The following is a 19411-nucleotide window of genomic DNA, read 5'->3' on the forward strand; positions in this document are numbered from 1 at the left end:
ATAGTCCTCGCAGCATACCCACTCAGTTGGATTGGCCAGTAAGGATGACAGCTACCGTTACATGCCTGTGGAGATTTAACAATTCCCATTGGCGGGGCGTCTGCATACGCGTTCGAAGTAACACAGGGAATCTCCAATTCTACATTAACATTCGCGTTCCCTCTTCGCATCAAATGCCCTAGGACATCGAGCACCTGCCATCCCCTCAAAAGGGGAGGGCGGCTAAGGCGTCACATTAACAGGCGTAGTATCACAACGCATATGTTTCAAAGACTTCAGTCGTGCTTCCGCATTCTCAAGTGAAGTGCAACCACGTCGTGTGCCTTTATTAGCCCTGCCATTCGTTGCTTTTCGTGTTTTCTGCGGTCGTGAAACTAAAGCTAAACTAAAGCGAAGAACAGGAAAAACATCACTGATTTGGGCGCACAGAAAGGTGTATTTATGATACTCAGTAATAAATAAGGATACACAAAACTGATATTTTAGAGGCGGGGATTCCAAAACGAGCAGGTCTTATCGAGACGCATCGGGTCCCCTACGCGGCACTCGAACGCACGCTGGAACGCCTCGTCGTTGGACAGCTGGTAGTTGACGGTCTCCCAGTGCGGGGTGTGAGGCGGCACGGGTGGTCCTTGGTCAGGGCTTTCGCACATCGAATGCGCGTACAAAAGGTAGAACGCCTGCGATGTGCGAATCAATAAACATCAGGAAGAATAGACTGCGCATGCGCTATGGGTAGCCTGCAGCTACAGAAGCGTTACTGTTACCATGCGCCCGACCTTAAAGGGGCACTGACACAAAATTTTGAAGGCGAGATAACTCCGGAGATAGATTGGTGGGAACACATATACATCATCTGCAAAATATCAGCGGCGAATACAGCCTAGAACATATTTAAAACCAATTTTAAAGTGTGCTACACGCAACCCGGCTGCCAGCAGAGAACCACGCCCAATCGACATCCCGAGGATATCGTGTAAATAAACAACATCCAAACACGTCACGAGTTTGTGTTTGCCGCTTCCGCACTGCCAGCGTTTTTCGCCGGCTCGCCCGGCTCGCCGCTCCAATCGGGGGGCCGGAGGGCGGAGCTTCTGCTCTCGAGAACGAACGACCCGATCGTTGGCGGCGGAGGCGCCGTGATTTCGTCAGCTCATGGGGCAGCTGGCCGCGACCAAAGTTCTACAGCGATTCCAGGCACTCTGTTTCTATCCTTGGTCTATCTATCCTGTTTCTATCCTCTGTTTCTATCCTCTGTTTCTATCCTTCGTTTCTATCCTTGGTTTATTACCATTGGATGCGAAAACGCACCGGAGGCACGAAAAGCCCACTGAGCTAGCCACACGGTCGCTGTGCAGGCGGCGGCCACGACCGCGAAGTGGCCCAGGCCGGCGCAGGTACCTCGAGTGATAGCTTGTTACCGCTGCACGAAATTGTCCCCAGTCCCGACCATGGTGGCTTACATGAGAAAGGAGTTAATGATGTGATGGCGGGTTGCATTAGAAACTGTCATCTGCACCGCTTACGAGAGCGGCACTCGAATATCCGCCGCAGTGCTAAGTCGAACACGTCTGTAGGCGGACCTGTAGGCAGACCGGCCGGCTGCTCCCAGCGCGCGTCTTGCCACCCACCGTCTCGAGCATCGCGCGTCCTCCTTTAGCCGCGGTAGCATTTGCACTCGCAGCGCCTGCGTCACATCCACGGTAGCTTTTTAATTAAGCGCCTCACGAGATCAGTACGTGGGGGCATTCGCAGAAACTGCCTTCGATGCGGATTCGACAGTGCTACGGCGGCTCTGCTCTGTGATATCCCTCCAATGGTCACGTGGTCAGCTTTGTTCACACAAAATCCACAAAATCCATCGTTTCGCGGCACTCGCTGAAACCGAAACTTCGACTGGCCGCATTTAAAATGCCTCTAATTAAACAACCGTCGCACGCTGAAGCAAATGAGGTTTCTACAGGTTATAAGTAGGTCACTAGCTACTTATCGCAACAAAAAAAAAAAAAAAAACAAGATCCAAAATTTTTGTGTCAGTGCCCCTTGTAAGTCCTCACGAAGCACTTCCGGGTGGGCGGGGGTGGGGGTGTTCTAATATGTTTGAAACAATTTCGATAATTAGGCAAAATATTCTCACTACGGCTCGGACAGTTTCACGAAGACCTGGAGATATTACTTCCAACGTAGTACCCGTCTTTTGGAAAAGAGGCGGGTCAGTCGGATGCTCAGCTTGCATACCTTGTCTGTCTCGATGGACCTCCTAGCGGCGTCATTTGTCGACAGGGCCCCAGGGTCGTTCCCAACCAGGCGTTCCACGTATGCGTGGAAGACGTCTCTGGCGGGCCCTAAGGCAGAGTTGTCGACCACCGCCAGCGCTTCTTGCTCCGGGGTCCAGGGTGACTCGGTCTCTTTCGATTGTTGAGCGTGCTGCGCGCTCACGCACGCACGTAGGCTGCCGAGCCTTGCCTGTGCAGCGGGCGACCATTGCACGGCTGCATGGATGTTTCGGTCAACCGACAACGGCAGCAACACGCGAAGGATGCACCGGGAAAGGCGGGGCCCGAGCCGAGCAGCCTGCCGGGATGGCCACAGCGGGCTCTGAGGGTCCCGCAGTTCCACCGCCGAGAGCCTCAAGAACAGCACCTGCATCAGTGAGGAGATCTATGTACCATGGCAGCTGATAAACGGGCACGCTTTGGACGTATTGGTCTGGTAGCCGTTCGCGAAAAGGTAGACCTGATCGCTATTTCTCTTAGTTCAGAGCGGCCTCATTACGGAGGTGGAAGAAAAGGCTTTACAACTTAGAGTGCCAACTTTTAAGACTACTTATCCCTATGCCAGTCGGTCCATTGTGGGTTGCGTACCCATAATTGTGTTCTGTTCTCATTTACTTTACGCGCTTCTGGGGAGTTTAGATTGAATGAGAAGAAGGACGGAAGTGGAGACGAACTCTGGACAAGGGAGGGAATAGTGCCCTTGTCCTCCGTCTCAACCGTAACACGTACCGACAATCAGCAGTATTCTGAATGGCTATCGCAGTTGGATCCATTTGTTACTACCGGACGTAGCTCTCAAGCTAAGTGTGGTGGCAACTTTTTACGGAGACAAAAGTCAACAGCTCTGGATACCGAATCACCAGAAGTTCTACATTCTTGCTCGCCGATCGCAGATGGCTTATAGTGACAGCGCAGAGTGCTAGTGAACAGAGGCGGGCATCTATCCTCTACGTTCAGACACTAGCAGGAGCCTGTGCCATGCATCTATACAAAGAATCTGAAGCGTGATCTCCTCACCTTTTTTCGCTTATCGTAGGCGCAGTCGTGGTCGCTTCCCTCGTCGTAGCGATCGCCTTGGAGCAGGCGGGTGCGGAAGCGAGACTCACGGAACCGCTGATACGTGGCCAAGGCGTCTGACGGCGGCGCCAACGTTCGGCTCGCCAATTTCCCCTCGCTGCTGCTTTCGTACCGCTCGAAGAAGAAGCGAACCTGTGTACGAAAATATGTCAGCCTAAGCTCGACAATCGTCACCAAAGAAATCGCCATAGTTTCCGTCGCAAGCTGTTACTGACGGTTGCTTTTAATGTGACGGTGTGATAAACACGTTAGAAACAGGAGGAGTTAAACAAATTTGTCGTTGATCTGCCCACACGCATTTGTGAGCACGAGGCATTCAATTCTTTTTTTTTTTTTGCGAAGCTGTAGGCTACGCAGACAGTCACCAATTGCGCGTGGAGACGTTGCCTGAAAAGAGACAGGGCGTGAGCTGCGTTCGCGGCGTCTGCGCCAGAACATGTGCGTGTATATCCACAGCACCCTGGGCGGTCTTCTGTATCCGCCGAGGCGCCCCCGCCCACCCCATGACACTCGGTATGCACCGGCGTGCATTCAGGCTTGTCCTGGCGTGCGTGCTCTTCACATTGCGCCAACGTGCGTTAGGGGGCGATGCAGTCTCTCCAGAAGCACGACACTTCGCTCCAGAACATTGTCGTGCGTGGTTTGCTTTCACGCTTCGCATTTAAGAAAACGACTTGCTCGGTAATTGCGCGCTGCAGTGAGCCATAATCGAATCGTTCCTTATCTGCGCACTCAGGCCGAAGTGAGCGTGTTCTCTCGACTGCTCACCCTCGAGGATCAGCGTCAGCTGGTCGAGAGCGCTGTGGACGCGGCGCGAGCTCAAGGCGTCCTGAAATAGGGAAGTCACCCCGAAGACTCCAATTTAATTTATTGTTTTTCCCAATAAACAAAGTTTATTCTTTCTCTCGACTGCTTACGGGGACCTGTTCAGACTCTATTTTACTCGTGGCAACAACTAAACAAACACATAAATGGCTTCACGTTATGCACACGGCATCGCACCTTCACTTCCTTGAGATGATGTTGAACGCTGGTGCGACTGCGGACGTCCAGCCAGTGTTGATCGGCGAGCTTAGCGTTCAGGGCGAGTTTCACCCGCCTCACGACGGATCGCACGGAGCTGACGTTCAGATGGTCTCGTAGTGCCGCGTATCGCATGTACTCAGCTTCATCATGCGAAAGGGCGTCGTCGAGGATGGCACGGGTACATCTCGCCTCCCTGCGCAGTGAAAAGCGATTCAAGTCCATTTTTTCCATGGAATATAGATCCCAAGTTAAGCTTCGAAATCATTCTTAGTTAGTAAGAACCGTCACAATAGTTTTGCTGTTGCTGTAATATATCGATCGGTATACTTGCAGCTGCACACATTCTGGGATAATTTCAAATTCGCGCTCCTACGCCGCAGCATGGTCGGGTTGGCAGAATTGGATTAGAATCGCATGCCAAACGTCTCAAACACGAAACACGTTAACTACTTCGTTTCTACAGCCAACACAACCACATTGAAATCACAGAGTAGAACCACCTCATCGCAACTAATGAACCCACTGCCCATTTACGCCTAAGCGCTCTTTCGGGGTTCTGAACCAAAAAATAAGCGCAAGCGAACACGTTAGAGGCTGTGCTCCCGACGCGCATTCTCGGTAACCTTTGTCTTTTCGCCGCTGGTGACCTGATTTTCCTCGCCCTGCCCTTCTTTTCCGCCTTACACTGTCGAATGCCTTCAGTATTTCTCCCGCGTGTTCCGCAACTGGTTGTTGCCTTTCGCTAGTTCCAATTAAATTTCTGGATTTAACGTCTTGGTTCGTACACACAGCGCATAGGTATTTTGGGGGTTAAGACATCAAAACAAATATTCAAACCTAGCCTAACACACCTGCACTATAAAAGAGATCAATTTTATGTATTCGTCAATCACGTCTCTGTGATGCGTGTATGAACCTGTTCTCTATTTATCGTGACCTAATCATAGTGACTGCGCAAATCGTTTAGAAGCGAAGCAAGCGTTAGGGATCCCCGACATGCTCTTGGGATTCAATGTTGGGGCCTTGCTTTTTTACAGTCGATTGTAAGTTACATTATTTATTGTATGGTTTAACACGCCAACGCAACGCAGGCGATGAGGCGCACCGTAGTGAAAGGCTCCGTATTAATTTTGACCGCATGGGGATGTTTACCGTGCGTCGAAATCTCGAACACACGGGCGTTTTTGCTTTTCGCCATCAGAAAAGCGGCCGTCGTGGCCGGGAATCGAACCCACGAACTCGTGCTCAGCAGCGCAACGCCCTAGCCACTGAGCCACCGCGGAGGGTGATTGTAGGTTACAAAAACAATGTATGACTCAAAGACAAGGACCAAGGATCGTCTCGCTGATTTAAGTAATGTGTGCAAATTCCTCATATTTAATTGAAATAAACTCAGTTAGGTTTATGTCATGTCATCGATATATTTACCTGCTTAGGACAGCTCCCGGCTGCATATCGACGGTAGCCGCAGCTGGAGTGAAGAGGCGTACGTGGCGCACCAGCCGGTAGCCGAGCATGTTCAGCACTGTCTCGGGTTTACTGCCTCGCACAAATTGCACGAGCAGCCAGACCAACGGCTCACATTGAACGTCGGCTGCGCCCACGTCCAATCCACAGCCAACCAGCGCCGCCTCAAGATATGACCTGACAAAGATCTTGAGGTCACTTCTGTCGAGAATCGTTGGCGTCGGGCGGCGGTAGGAAAACATTTTCAGGTGCCGGTTCAAACCGGCGACGTCCGCCGCGAGCTCCCGGAGTCGCGAACTGTTGGAACGTAACGCCAACATGGCGTCCAGTACGTCACCGGCGTCGTCGGAGCCACCCAGCTTTCCGAGGGCTAGTCGCACTTTCCCTTTGGCGAGACCTTTCAGCTCAGCCAGGGGAGCCAGCGCCATTAGTCGCTGCAGGTGTCCCGCTACCTTCCAGACGTCCGGAAGTGAGACATTGCCGTCGTATGGCCAGGCACTCAGACCCGTGAGGTTCAGCAGTGCCAACAGCGGGGCCTTGTCCTTCTGGCTCGGGGTGTCCAGCCGTACGCAGTGATGCCAGAGGTGACTGGCGGCACCTACCAGTGGAAGTTTCCCACCACCGTCGCTGTTACTGGAATTAAGAATAGAGAGCACCCGAAGCATGGTCAGCTGAGCCAGTTGCTCATCTGCCGTGCCGTTTGGAGCAACTAGTGCACACACGTGCCCGTAGAAGTTTAGGCAAGGACGCACGTTGGCGTCCACTGAGCGAACCAGCTCTCCCACGTGCAGGTTGCACAAGTGACTCTCGCAGGAGGAAAAATTGGCCCTTGTAGCTGTGTCATTGTGGGAAAGTGGACTATAAAGCCACGGATGCTCTCCGCTGTCATCGTTTTCAGGGATTTCCCATGGCTGGGGACGCAAAACACGGATGGCAAAGCCAGCCGCTATTACTGCAGTGAAGCATGCCAGCATAATGAGCAGTGCCACACAAACGCGACCCCCAAACATGGTCTTGATATCTCTGCTGTGGAATCTCCTTTCGGTGCTCTGAATTACAAGGTCCATGGATCCCGCATCTGAGGCCTGCCTTTCCATTTCCCTCTCGTTTTCAAAAGAAGGTTGCTTCGTAGAAGTGGGGCACTTTGACGAGTTCGAGCAGCTGCCTTCGCAAGAATCGGCTGACACGGGGATGCGATTCTCTTGCGTGTGCGAATCAGTGTGGTAAAATACGTTTGCCTGGAACCTTTCGGGCCCTCGCCAGCTAAAGTGGGTGGACGAGTTTCGGATGATAGCAGTATCTGGCTCTTCAACGATCGCTGAATTGGAGCTTAAGGTAGGCGCCGTAGGCAAAGCTGAAGGCGGAGCTGCGGCTAATTGGGGAACATTTACACGTGCCAGTGATTGTTTGTATTTTGCGGCACCAAATGTCTCTTGAAAAGGCGAAGGCGGTACCACCGACGGTTTGTTGGTGTGTTCTTGTTCCAGTTGTGGTTCTACTGGTTGTGGGAAGTTGGGCTCCGCGGCCGTAACATCTGTTGGTTTCGATGTGCAAAGTCCCTCTTGGAGGTGTGACAGCGTGCCATGAGCCAATGAGCGCTGCAATGAATTACAATACACGATTGTCGGATTGTTATACAGCGTGGTTGGTTCAAAGCAGACAGGTGGTCTAATTGTGCCCTGCGGTAGAGGTGACTGTACAGGATAAGGGTGTCTCAATAACGGCGCATAGACATTAGTCTCGAACCGGTGTCCGTATCCTACGGGCGCAGGTTGCGCTCCTGTAAGAGGCAATGGTGTGGTTCCGTATCCTACGGGCGCAGGTTCCGTTCCTGTAAGAGGCAATGGTGTGGTCCTGTGCGGACGCAGCAAAGGGGGTCCAAGGTGACGCCGTTGAAAGCTGCGCTTGCGTCTTCGTTGCGCGGGAGATCCGGGCCGCGCGGGGCGACGCTTTCCGAATCGCACGTTAAAGGCGCCAGAGTAATTACTACTTTCGCATGGGCGCCACTCCGAGCCTATGGAAAACGACCGCGAAGATTTCCTTGGATATGGTGTTGATCCCCCTGTGTTGGTCCGCGCGGGAGCATTCAAGGGTAGAGTGGTGTTTGTTAGAGAGTGGGGCCGGTTCTCAAAAGAGCTCTCGCTTTCCACTGCACCCATTGTTTCGAAGTTCCCTATTGAGACGTCTTTGTCATAGCGGCCTTTCTCCGACTTCGGCATAAAGCGCTCCCGGTTGCCTCCTGGGCGATTTTCCGCGGGACTGATGTGGCGTCGTCTACCACCCGGCACGGAGAGCGGATCGTCGTTACGCTCCCTCTTCCAAGTTTTCGATGAACGACGCTTTTGCTGCGGTAGGACGTTGGCCGCTGGTATTTCGGTGTTGTGATCTAATGTGTTTTCATAGAAATACGATGGCTTGGAGAGCGGTTCGTCGTTACGCTCCCTCTTCCAAGTTTTCGATGAACGACGCTTTTGCTGCGGTAGGACGTTGGCCGCTGGTATTTCGGTGTTGTGATCTAATGTGTTTTCGTAGAAATACGGTGGCCCGGAGAGCGGTTCGTCATTACGCGCCGTTTTCCCTGTTTTCGATCGACGACGCCTTTGCCGCCGTAGGACGTTTGCCGTTGGTATTTCGGTATCTTCTTCTATTGTGTTTTCGTAGGTAGACGATGGCTGTTCGCTGAGCGGGATGGTTTTGCCCTTTTGGTCCTGCTCTACAAATGACTCCTCACTCTCCGGGATGCTGGCTGGTTTTCTGCGGCCTTCTTGTATGTGGATTCTCGGGAATTCCTCGTGAAATCGTTTCTTTGTTTTCCGCTTTGGTTCCCGGTCGTCCGATACTGGGACTTCCATGTCAACAGCTACGTCTACGACTTTAGAGGTCGCAGAAGATGACTTTATGCCGATGTCCCTTTTGGCTTCAACCCGTCGCAATTTACCTGGAGACTCTGTGCTCATTTCGTCAGGCTTGGCTTCGCTCGAGGAAACGCTGCTTAGGGAGTCTGTCTTTCGTGGGGTCTTTCCGTTTCCGTTTGTGTCGCGGTAACCATCCGTGTCGAGCGGCTGCTCAGTTTTCCTTAGGTTAGCAGTCTGTTGATTGCCTGGTCCATTCTGCACATGACTAACCACTCTGCCCGGGGCTTGTCGCGGAGGGACTGAGTTGCGATCTCTGGAAGGCAATTCCTTTGGCGGGGGCTCTGCGACCTTCTCGGAACCTTTTGGACACGACGGTGAACAGGATGACTGTAGAGTGCCAAGCAGCTGAGTTCCCCACTTTCGCCATCGCGGAGTACCGTGTTGACTGGGAGGAAGCGTTTCACCGTCACCACTTTTGTTCCCTTCAGGCTGTTTCGGCGTATCCTCGGAGGTTTCAGTGCCTTCGCGTCCGAGCACCGGCGAACCCTTTACGCTTTTCTCCCCACTGTTCCTACGCCTCTTCTGCTTTGAGATGGACCGTGGTTTGTCTATTGACGCATCTTCCGACGGTTTCGGCGTATCCTCGGAGGTTTCAGTGCCTTCTTGTCCGAGCACCGGCGAACCCTTTCCGCTTTTCTCCCCACTTTTCCTACGCCTCTTCTGCTTTGAGATGGACCGTGGTTTGTCTAATGACGCATCTTCCGACTGTTTCGGCGTATCCTCGGAAGTTTCAGTTCCTTCGCGTTCGAGCACCGGCGAACCCTTTCCGCTTTTCTCCCCACTTTTCCTACGCTTCTTCTGCTTTGACAGGGACCGTGGCTTGTCTATTGACGCATCTTCGGACTGTTGCGGCGTATCATCGGAAGTTTCAGTGCCTTCGCGTTCGAGCACCGGCGAACCCTTTCCGCTTTTCTCCCCACTTTTCCTACGCTTCTTCTGCTTTGACAAGGACCGTGGCTTGTCTATTGACGCATCTGAGAGTTTACGCCTTCTTTTTTTGGATTTAACGCCGCTCGAACGTTTCGACTTCTGTCCACTCTTGCGCCTACATTTCTTGTTTTTTCGTTTAGCTTTTTTCTGCCTTGGGTTTCTGTTTAATTGCGATTGCGAGAACTGGGGCACTTCGTTTGATACGTACGTCATTACCGACTCCAATACGGAGCACGCGGTTAACACGCGTTCTATGTCTGCCTGCTTTTGGCTGTTGTTATCTGACGATGATCCCTTGTCGCTCACTTTATCTGTCGAGGAGGGCCTCCGACGCATAGTCGAGGCCCGCCTCCGGCCAGCTGTCTTTCTCCTTTTAGTCTTTGGTGGCGTTACGCGGTAGCGTTTTTCCCCAGCGTTTAGCGGCGATGACCGAGTCCTCTTGGGAGACAGTGAAACCGAGGAGCTTTTAGGATCGCGCTGTGGATCAAATACCCCTAAAAGGTCGTCGAAAACATTATTTATAATACTCATCTCGCGCTTCTTTTCCGACTCACTCTTTGTTAATCGGCGCCGTGAGGGAGATGTGCGGCGCTTAGAGAGTGAAGCGGAGGAACGTTCAGAACTGCTCGGCGGTTCAAATACATCAATGAGGTCGTCCAGAACGCTGCTTATATTACGCATGTCGGGCTGCTTCGGCGTTTGGGAGTACCGCGATCGATTTTCAGAGCCCCACCCCCATTCACCGTTGTCTTCCGATACTGTGCTCTCCTCTTCCGTTTCATAATTTAGCGGATTAGTATTCCCGAGGAAGCCCACCTCATATTTTGGAGAAACAGTGAATACGTGTAGTCCTACCATTTCACCCCTTCCTCCGAAAGAACCGTCCGTCTTCTCGAAGACAGTTTTAAATTGCTTGTTTTCCTCATCGCCATTTTTAGTGGGTAGGGTACCCTCGGTCATATTTCTAGTGTCCTGGCTGGGCGCGCCGGTGCGCAAGTCGCAGCTAACTGGTACCAAGGCAAGCGGCGTCCTCGTTCTCCAGGAGGCCATGCCTGTAGAAATATTCCGGCTGCCTGGGTTCGCATAATCTGAGGCGCATGGCTGGTGAGGCGTCGGTAGTGAAGTCTTAAAACCCGTATGAGGTCTCAGTTCGCTCGTATCTGACTTGGCGGAAGCTCCGAGCTCAGGAATAAAGGCTAATTCCGGGTTACCTTGTTGAAACGAAGTCAATGACGATCTTCTATTAGAAGACAAGCTCTGAGAGCCTGGCGCCGCAGTGGAGGGAGCGCAGTTGGCCACAGGACACACTGAGGTCTTTGAGGCGGAGGGAACCATGCAGTCACGTTGTTCTGGAGAGCTGAATGGTGCGAGACTGGAGACGTCGGCAGATGCGCGCAGATGTGAAGCAGATGGGCTGGATGTCTTGAGTGTGAACGCGCCCTCCGCTGAGTCCGCGGCGAACGCTTGGTGCTCAGGCTCGTGAGGCGATGTTTGGTCGGCCATTCCGGTTGCCTTTGGGACGCGGCGCAGACAAATGGGTGGCAGATCAGCGGTGGGGATATTCTGCTGAGCCCGGCTCGGGCGCGCGTGACGGTGGCAGGAGACAGCGTACTGCTGCTGATGATAGTCACTTCGTTAAGACCGTCACGTGGTCGTCGTTTGTGAAAACATTCCCCCCGCGTCGACTTTTTCTAGACATTGAGTTTTGAGAGAGAATGTAAAGAAGAAAAAAGGAATAGTGGGCACGGCGGAAGCTCAGCGATCATTTCGCTCAAGAACCCGTTTCTGTTTATTCTTTCACGTTGGGCTAGAGCGGCGGCGTGCGCGCGTTGGTGGTGGTAACATGCATTTATTTTATGTACAAGGGATACAAAGACGCCATGTTACGCTTTAGCGAATTTTGGTGTCTAGGGGAGAGGGATTGGGTAATGGGAGTTGGGGGAAAAGAAGGATACATCCAATGGTACATCCAAATGGGTGTGGAATTAAAGGAAATGGTGAAGACCAGAGTCCTCGACGAAGTTTCGTAGAGCGACGAGCAGGCGCCGTTCTTCGCTCTGATTGGAACTGCCTGGATAAAGCCAGTCATTAAGGCTCGATGGGATTGCCAATCCTAAGGTTTTGAAGGCTTGTTGTCGACAGTCGGTACGGACTTCGCAAGGGGCCTAGTTTCTTCCTGCGGCCGCTGCGAGGAGCAGGCGCTGCGAGCCCACTCTGCTGAGGCGCGCGTCTCCCACTCCGCGGGCAAGCTATGCGCCGTTGTTTCTCTTGTTTTCTTTTTCTTTTTCGTACGATCCTGGCTACGGGCCTACGCAAAAGACGGGGAAGGGGGGTGGGGTAGGAAGCAACCGCCGAAGACAACACCATCGTCATCAACTGATAATAACTTCCGATAAATATTTTTCTGTCGCAGGCTTCGCCCCAGCCATACGTGGCTTCGATGTATGTATGCAATTTCTCCAAAGAAAATGAAATAACTGTTAAAAGAGACAGAGCACTGAATCACCCGTATAAATTTTTACCTTTGGCTCTTTATGTTCTTGTTCTCTTTTAATTGGCTAGATTTAGGGGAAAACACCAAGGCGGAGTAAGTTTCTGGGAAGAAAAATTTCACTTGCACCTCAACGCAGCAATCAAATTTTTCTGCGGTTGTTTTGTTTTATTTGCTTTTGTGGTCCTTCAGGTCCCCCCCCCCCCCTACCCCCGAACTGAAATCCTGGGTACTCGCTGTTGTGGGCATCCGCCACTAAGTGCAACAGATTAATTTCAGCAAAATTTTACTAATCTTCCTCTCAACTCGTAACTGATTCGTCTTTACTAGTTTCAATGTTTCGGATTCGTATGCAGGTTTGGAGTATATTGCTTAAAGAATACTGTAACTGTCATAGGTTACTTATCAAAAGTAGCACAGCGGCTGTTAAGAAATCATGCCGGAGAAAAAGGATTGGTTGATCACACCCTGTAAACTGAAGGGCACGAGGCAGACTGGAAACGAGTTTATTCGGACAGTTTATTTGGGGCGTAAGATTCCCAACCCAAGCCAGCTATCAGCTTTGCGATTTAACCCTAAACGTAAGGCAAGTATGAGCAGCAATGTAGCGGCAGAACCTTCTTTCGTCTTCTCTAAATGTACCTAGTTGATCAGAAGAGGGCGGGAAGGGGGGGGGGGCGCTCTCTTTAGACGACTTGATAATTTCCCTCGCTCTCTGGAGTGATAAAAGGCCCTTGCGTGGTCAGGATCCCAAACGAAAGCCACAAAACAAAAGAGAGTTCCGTGATAGGAACTATGCAAAAGCCGTAGGCATAGCCTTGGCGATGCCCAAAGAGGCAGGTGCACCGGCATCCTCTGGCGTGGAGGAGCAAAGCCGGGATGACTATCAACAAGAAAAGAAACTCCCTGTTGTCGTATCGATCTGTCAACAAATTTCTCGGCCTCCGCAACTGCAAGGACGAGCTACCATTGTTCGCAATAAAATGTCCTGTATTCAGTAACATCAACCATCCAATAGAAACAACATTTAAAAAATGGTCCATTTCTAAGCCATTTTACAAATGAAACGTCCGACTAATTGGTTAATAATTAGATTGTTCAACCAATCGAATTAAAATTTCTAATCGACGCCCAGCCCTATTTATTACAATATAATAATACAATAATGGGCACAATAGTTATAATAATAGTAAGTCAACCATCTCTCGGCGGCGGCCAGAACGGCCCGGCCCATTGGCAATCTCAGGGAGCGTATCAAAACACCATTGGGTAATAAAATATTGTTAATAATATTAATATTAGTATTATCGTCTAGTGGAATATCATCGTAATCCCTGCAAAAATCCCCCACCTTTCTAGGGCGCACCCCGAAATCCGCCCCTGATGGCGAATATGTGGTCAATACATTTCGTTGTCCGGCGTTGTCTGGCCCTGAGAAAAATTTCGTCGAAGTCTGGCATCCATCATGCAGGTTTCACCGCAATAGTATAATAGAGCTACGAAATTCTGCACCGATATGATCTGTGATAAATCACACAAGCACGAACGCTGCGAAAACAGTCCGCGCGCGCGTAAAGCAGCTTTCAAATGGAAGTGCACAAGGACCGGACAAGGGTAGGCCCCCGCAGCCCCCACGTGGAGAGCAGAGGAACTTTACGGCGAGAGTCGTCCGCATTCTCGCCTCCGCCAAGGTAAATATAAATGTTAGCGAAGCTTCGGGCGAAAAGCGGTTCAGAACCTATTGCCAGCGACATCAGCACGGGGCGGGGGGGGGGGGGGATTGGGAGTGGCAATTGAAGCGCGACTAGGTGAGGAGGGAGCACACACTACTAACAAAAAACCAAGTTTTATTCAACAAAAAAATAATATTCATATTTTACGAACGATACTTATTTTTCAGTCACATTTATTTATGCACATTGTGCAAATAATTTATGAAAATGTTCTTCATTCTGAAAAACATTTTTTGTGGCGCCCTCTGAAGAATGGTCATTGCTCTGTGCTGCAGTCATTGTAGTGTTGGGAAAGGCAATTTTTTTTAACCTCCTTGGGAAAGGCGCGCCTAAAGTTCGCCTGCTAGGAAACGCCCCTCACATGCTTTGGTGGTGCGCATTGGCATTCGTTTTAGATGCAGAGCATCTGATTCACTCGCCTTGTCCCTCCGGCGTCGTAGTCATCGTCGTCGTCGACGGCGTTGTCCACCCCTCCCTCATTCTCCTCGCCGCGCCAGCTGCGCTTTCCGCCGCTCACCCCCTCTTCTCTACGATAGCGAACACTCTCTCGCGAGGGGAATTGGATTGGATTTGATTGGATTGGCTTGGATTAGATTGGCCTGGCTTGGATTGTATTGGATTTGGATTGGATTGGATTAAAGTGGATTGTGTTGGATTGTGTTGCGTCATAGCCGCGGCACGTTGCGTCACAGCCGCGGCAGACGCGCTGGGGCCGGCGCATGTGCAGTACTCTCTCTTCCGCGGTTTCCGCTCCTTCGGGGGCGTTGCGCATATAACCGGTGTGCCGTTCTCCGGCGAAGCAACATCCACGCTTTGCTCAAACACCTAGAGTCCACGCCGCTTTACAAGTACGCCAACGTCGTCATCGACTGGGACCGGCTTACGCAGTCCCCTCAACGTTATGCGCGCTATAGAACGCGGTCCCTTCGCCGCTCCGCCTATGCGTCGCATCTACACAGGGCTTCCCGCGAGGGGAGGTGGTAGTTTTTTAAGTGCAATGCACTTCTTAAGCGACCCTGAACCTGCGTCCACCGGCGATGTCCGCATCACATACCCACGTGGGGGATTGGCCAGGAATCTCCTCGTCTTCCTTGGCAACGGGGGGAGATAGGCGCGCGCTGCCTGGCCGCTGACATGGCACATACCCACGTGGGGGATTGGCCAGGAATCGGGCGTGAGAAGGGCTAATGCACCCGCTTAAAGGAGTACTGACACGAAATTTCAAAGCTGAGATCCGCTCTAGCAATCAAGTACAACGACAGCACAAATAGGTGTCTGTGAATAAATGCATCTTTCTTTCTTTGTAGTTGTGTAGTTGTAGCTGGCTACCTCAGCCGCCTACCTCCTATTCCCCGCTCAGGCGAAATTTTTATTAACAAATATATTGCAAATTCAGCGTACACACCTGAAACGCTTCGCAAGTGGTATACCCCTCACCTGCCCCCTCGATGTCCTTACTGCCGTACCACAACACCATCAGACCTCACACACCTAGTTTGGTGGTGCTCAGCTTTCGCCACGCACCGTACATTTCAATCTCCTCAGCCCCATCCCTATCCACAACAAACTGATGCACAACTATTATATGACATAGCGGTTTATTCAATCAAAAGCGGTCTGGCACGGGTTGTTTGAGCGGGTCCTCCGCCGAACGAACTGGTGTATGTGCACAAACCCTATTGCGATCACCATGAACTGGCCCATGAATTGCAGGTTCCAAGAACTGGCCCAGTTATTGACTACTGAGAACGACCAGCATTAATTTGTTTATTTTCTCTTACCCTCCCTCGCCATTCCTTTCCCCATCGTGACCAGTGGTCATCCTTTTCTATTAAAGGTTGTCTCTCTCTCTCTCTCTCTTTCGCGAACATTACCGAACCGCGCAAATTCAACTCGTGCATTCGCACTTTCACATTCTTCCCCTCGGGAAATGCGGGGAATTTTTTCTTGTTAATTTGGTGCGCAATTATTTGTTGCTGTGCATGGAGTTGCGAAGTGCGTTGTATCGTGGGTGGACACGTTTAATACCATGCCCGGCGGGCACGGTGTCTTACGGGACGATGCTGCCAACGGTTCTAGTGGAGCGCTTTCCTCGGTACCTACGGAAATGATGTGCTGTACAAGGTTGCAACAGCAACTCCCGTACGCCTGGCGTTTCACCGCACCATTTTCCTCTCATTTCTACGGGTAACGCGAAACTATAGCACTGTTAGAGAGAGAGAGAGAGCGATCTTTAATGAAGTCTGGTGATGTTAGCTGGGCTAAAATGCCTAACTTGCTACGCCAGTTGATGACGTGATGAAGATGATGGCGATGATGTTCAAGAAGTTGATGCGTACAGATACGGCGAGCTATTCACAGCGACTGGGCTAGACCTGTGTGTTGCAGGTACTCTATCAGAGCTTTGGTAGCCCGTAAAGCACGTTTGGGACAAGCGCATGGTCCTAAAACGTCCTTTAGCTGCATGTCCACGGAAAGCGGCAGTCCCAAAGTCACTGCGAGGGATACTCTTTGAGCACTGAATCGAGCACATTCACAGAGCAGGTGCTGCAGGGTTTCTCGCACATCACAGTGTGGGCAGAGTGGCGACGTAGCCTGTTTTATCTTGATGAGGAAGTTGCGCGTGTATGCGACATTCAACCGCATGCGATGTAGAATTGCTTGTACCCGCTTGGAGAGTCCTGGTGGAATTTTAAATTTGCAGTTGGGATCTATGAAATATAACGGCGCGTAATGACGTGATACGTCATCCCAGGCTGCACGCTGCATGTTCCATGCCACGCTGGATGCAAGTATAGATGCATCTTTCCTGGAGAATGGTATAGCTATTGCCGATCCATCCCACAATGGGCTGGAATCCACTGAAGTGCAATGTGATGGTGCGCTTGGAGAGCTTGGAGATGTAAAGCGTGTATGTCACACACAAGCTGGTCTTTTGGAAAAGATGCTAGACATTGAAGGGCAGCCCTTGAGTCTGTGAAGATGGCCCGCTCTCGAGCGGGTTGCTTGACGATGTGAGCGAAAGCCACCCTCAGAGCTGCAAGTTCGGTAGCCGTAGTTGACGTTCTGTGGCTGAGCATGACACTGATGGTAGTACGGGATGACGGTATCCACACCCCGATAGTGGATGATGTTGACGACACCGACCCATCAGTGTACACATGAGTGTGGTCTCTGTATATCCGCGACATGTAGTCCAGGGCGAGGAACTTAAGTGCGGGAGCCGGAATATACTCCGTCCTCTTGATACCGGGCACAGTAGTCGTGACTGGTATGGGCAGGAACATCCAGGGCGGGTGCTCAGGAGGAGAAGGCTCTTGATACACCTTCGGCAGAAATTCACGCACTTCTTTGGCCCAGCTTGTCGTTAGAGGATGGCCCCGCTGTCTTGCCACAATCCGCAGACGCGCACGAAGCAACTCCTGCGAGCTTAGAGCGAGTGGTGAGAGCTGCCTGCATTCTGTCAGCGTTCCGATGGTAGAGGTTGTCTTTGGAACGCCAATGCAGACCCGCAGGACTTGTGCTTGCATGCTCTCTAGCGCTTTGACAGTTCCTTTTGATAGAGGGACCAAAGCAGGGATGCTGTAGCTCATCAGGCCAACGCAAAGCGCTTTGTATACCCGTAGAAGAGAATTGACTGAGCAACCGCCAGTGTTCGTGGAGAGCATGCGGAATATGCGGGCGAAGGAAGTAATCTTGTCCTTGAGGTGGCGAACATATGGCGACCAGGTGAGATTACTATCAAATGTCACTCCCAAGAACTTGTGGGTCCGGACGTATGGAATTGCGGTCCCCCCAACAGTGAGGCCGTAGAGCGTAAAGTCACGCTTTGTGAAGGCCATCGCAGCACACTTATTCCCTGAAATCACTAATCCTCTAGTTGCCAGAAATGCCGCAATAGTGTCAATTGCCTGCTGCAGTCTTGACCGTAACACTCGCCTATTGCGGCCAGAACTCCATATACAGATGTCGGCGTACAGGGAGATTTCTGCCGACTTTGGCACGCATTTCTCCAGGCCAACTATGGCAATGTTGAAGAGTGTAGGGCTCAGCACCCCACCCTGTGGAACACCTCGGGTCACCTGATGTAGCGATGAGTCGCCCATGTCGGTAGACATGTACACATACCTATCGGAGAGGTAGTCGGATAGGAACACGGCAACAGCAATGTTCCGCCGACACTTTGCTTCTCTTATACTATTTACAAGGGCGATGACGTTGTCGAGGCTGCTACGACCCTTGCGGAAACCAGACATCTGTGCCGGATATATATTTCGGATGGTCAAATCAAGCGGAGCAGCACCATCTTTTCCATCAGTTTACCGACACAACTCCGGAGCGCTATGGGTCGGTAAGACTCGATGGCGGTTGGAACTTTACCTGGCTTTAGGACTGGGACAAGGCGAGCGTGTTTCCACCTTGGCTCTAGACGACCAGTTTCCCACGAAATATTGAAGGCATGCAGGAGGCAACTTCTTCCCTTTTCACCTAGATGCGAGATGGTCGTGTAGGTGATGTCATCCGGGCCTGGGCAGCTGGATTTCTTGACAGAAGCCAGTGCAGCGAGCAACTCTGCCATGGAGAATGGCTCGTCCATCGGGGACACCGGGCCTGAGCATCCCTCGCTGGGGGAGAGTGTGGCGGAAGAAGAGCTGCTGGCGCTGCAGTAATTCTCCTGCAGAAGGCGTCAGTGACTTGGAGCACTGTTAATACGTGCACGGAGGGTTGTGTAAGGGGACGCGGCGGTGCTTCGAAATAAATGGGTCTAAAGCTTTGTTATATCACAGTTATCTCTTGACTTCACCTCAGGTTGGCTCGGAGCAAGTGGTGTCAATTACTCTATGACTTCTCAGCGTATTCAAAAAGCGCAAATATTGTGTGCCACTCGAATTCAAAAGATTCGGTTTAATTGTCTATCTCAGTGCCTTCTCTATTGCATTACAACGCTTGTAGTGATCGCTGCCTTCCCGCGCTTGTATGCACAAGAAATATTTCCATCGCAGTACTGTGCTGTGCTGCTCCGTGCTGTGATCTTTCCTGCTATGTGTTTTTACTTATCTGTTGTGACAGTTGCCTAAACAATGCAACCAGGAAATTGCAGGCGTGAATCTTTTGTGAAGTTCTGTAGAAACCTATGTCTAATTTATAAGACTCTGGGACAGCTGCGGTGTGCTCGCTGCACTTTCGTGAATCGGCATTCCTGCGGCCCGGTTTCCTGCGTGATGCAGTGCCTAGTGCTTTTCTCTTGTTTGGAAGTAGTTGTGCTGTTGAGGCTTTCATTGCTCCTAATGTTATGTGTTAGGGGTAAAGTCAATTTTTCGGCGCGTAAAAAAAATCATAATGCATGTAGTGCCCACGAACATTTTGTTCTTATTTGTATACGTGCTGATTTTGTACAGTGTGGTAAAGTTGTTTTATGTTTATCCTGGAATAAAATTCAAATGTCTTGATTATAGCATGACTATGCGTTATTTCTTCTCTTAGAACTGAAGCACA

At 51.2% G+C, this 19411-nt stretch overlaps 1 protein-coding gene across 1 annotated transcript; it reads right to left on the reverse strand.

Annotated features, from left to right (window-relative positions):
• Positions 1-432: 432 nt before the first annotated feature.
• LOC144149870 (uncharacterized) lies at positions 433-4568 on the reverse strand. Its single transcript, XM_077681583.1, has 4 exons — positions 4356-4568; positions 3294-3485; positions 2239-2643; positions 433-680 (listed from the first exon to the last, which is right to left on the reverse strand). The coding sequence occupies exons 1-4, from the start codon at positions 4509-4511 to the stop codon at positions 483-485; spliced, it is 951 nt and encodes a 316-aa protein (XP_077537709.1). The 5' UTR covers positions 4512-4568; the 3' UTR covers positions 433-482.
• Positions 4569-19411: the final 14843 nt, after the last annotated feature.

The sequence above is a fragment of the Haemaphysalis longicornis genome, unplaced genomic scaffold (assembly GCF_048455015.1).
Source record: "Haemaphysalis longicornis isolate Haplotype H1 unplaced genomic scaffold, Haemaphysalis longicornis Haplotype H1 scaffold_8, whole genome shotgun sequence".
Taxonomy (NCBI): Eukaryota; Metazoa; Arthropoda; class Arachnida; order Ixodida; family Ixodidae; genus Haemaphysalis; species Haemaphysalis longicornis.

Excerpts from the sequence above, each read along its gene's own strand:
- LOC144149870 (XM_077681583.1), bottom strand. The coding sequence starts at position 4,511 with ATGCGATACGCGGCACTACGAGACCATCTGAACGTCAGCTCCGTGCGA. Across the intron at positions 3,486-4,355 it reads ATCATCTCAAGGAAGTGAAG|GTTCGCTTCTTCTTCGAGCG; the intron begins GTGCGATGCCGT and ends TTTCGTACACAG. Across the intron at positions 2,644-3,293 it reads CCTACGATAAGCGAAAAAAG|GTGCTGTTCTTGAGGCTCTC; the intron begins GTGAGGAGATCA and ends TCACTGATGCAG.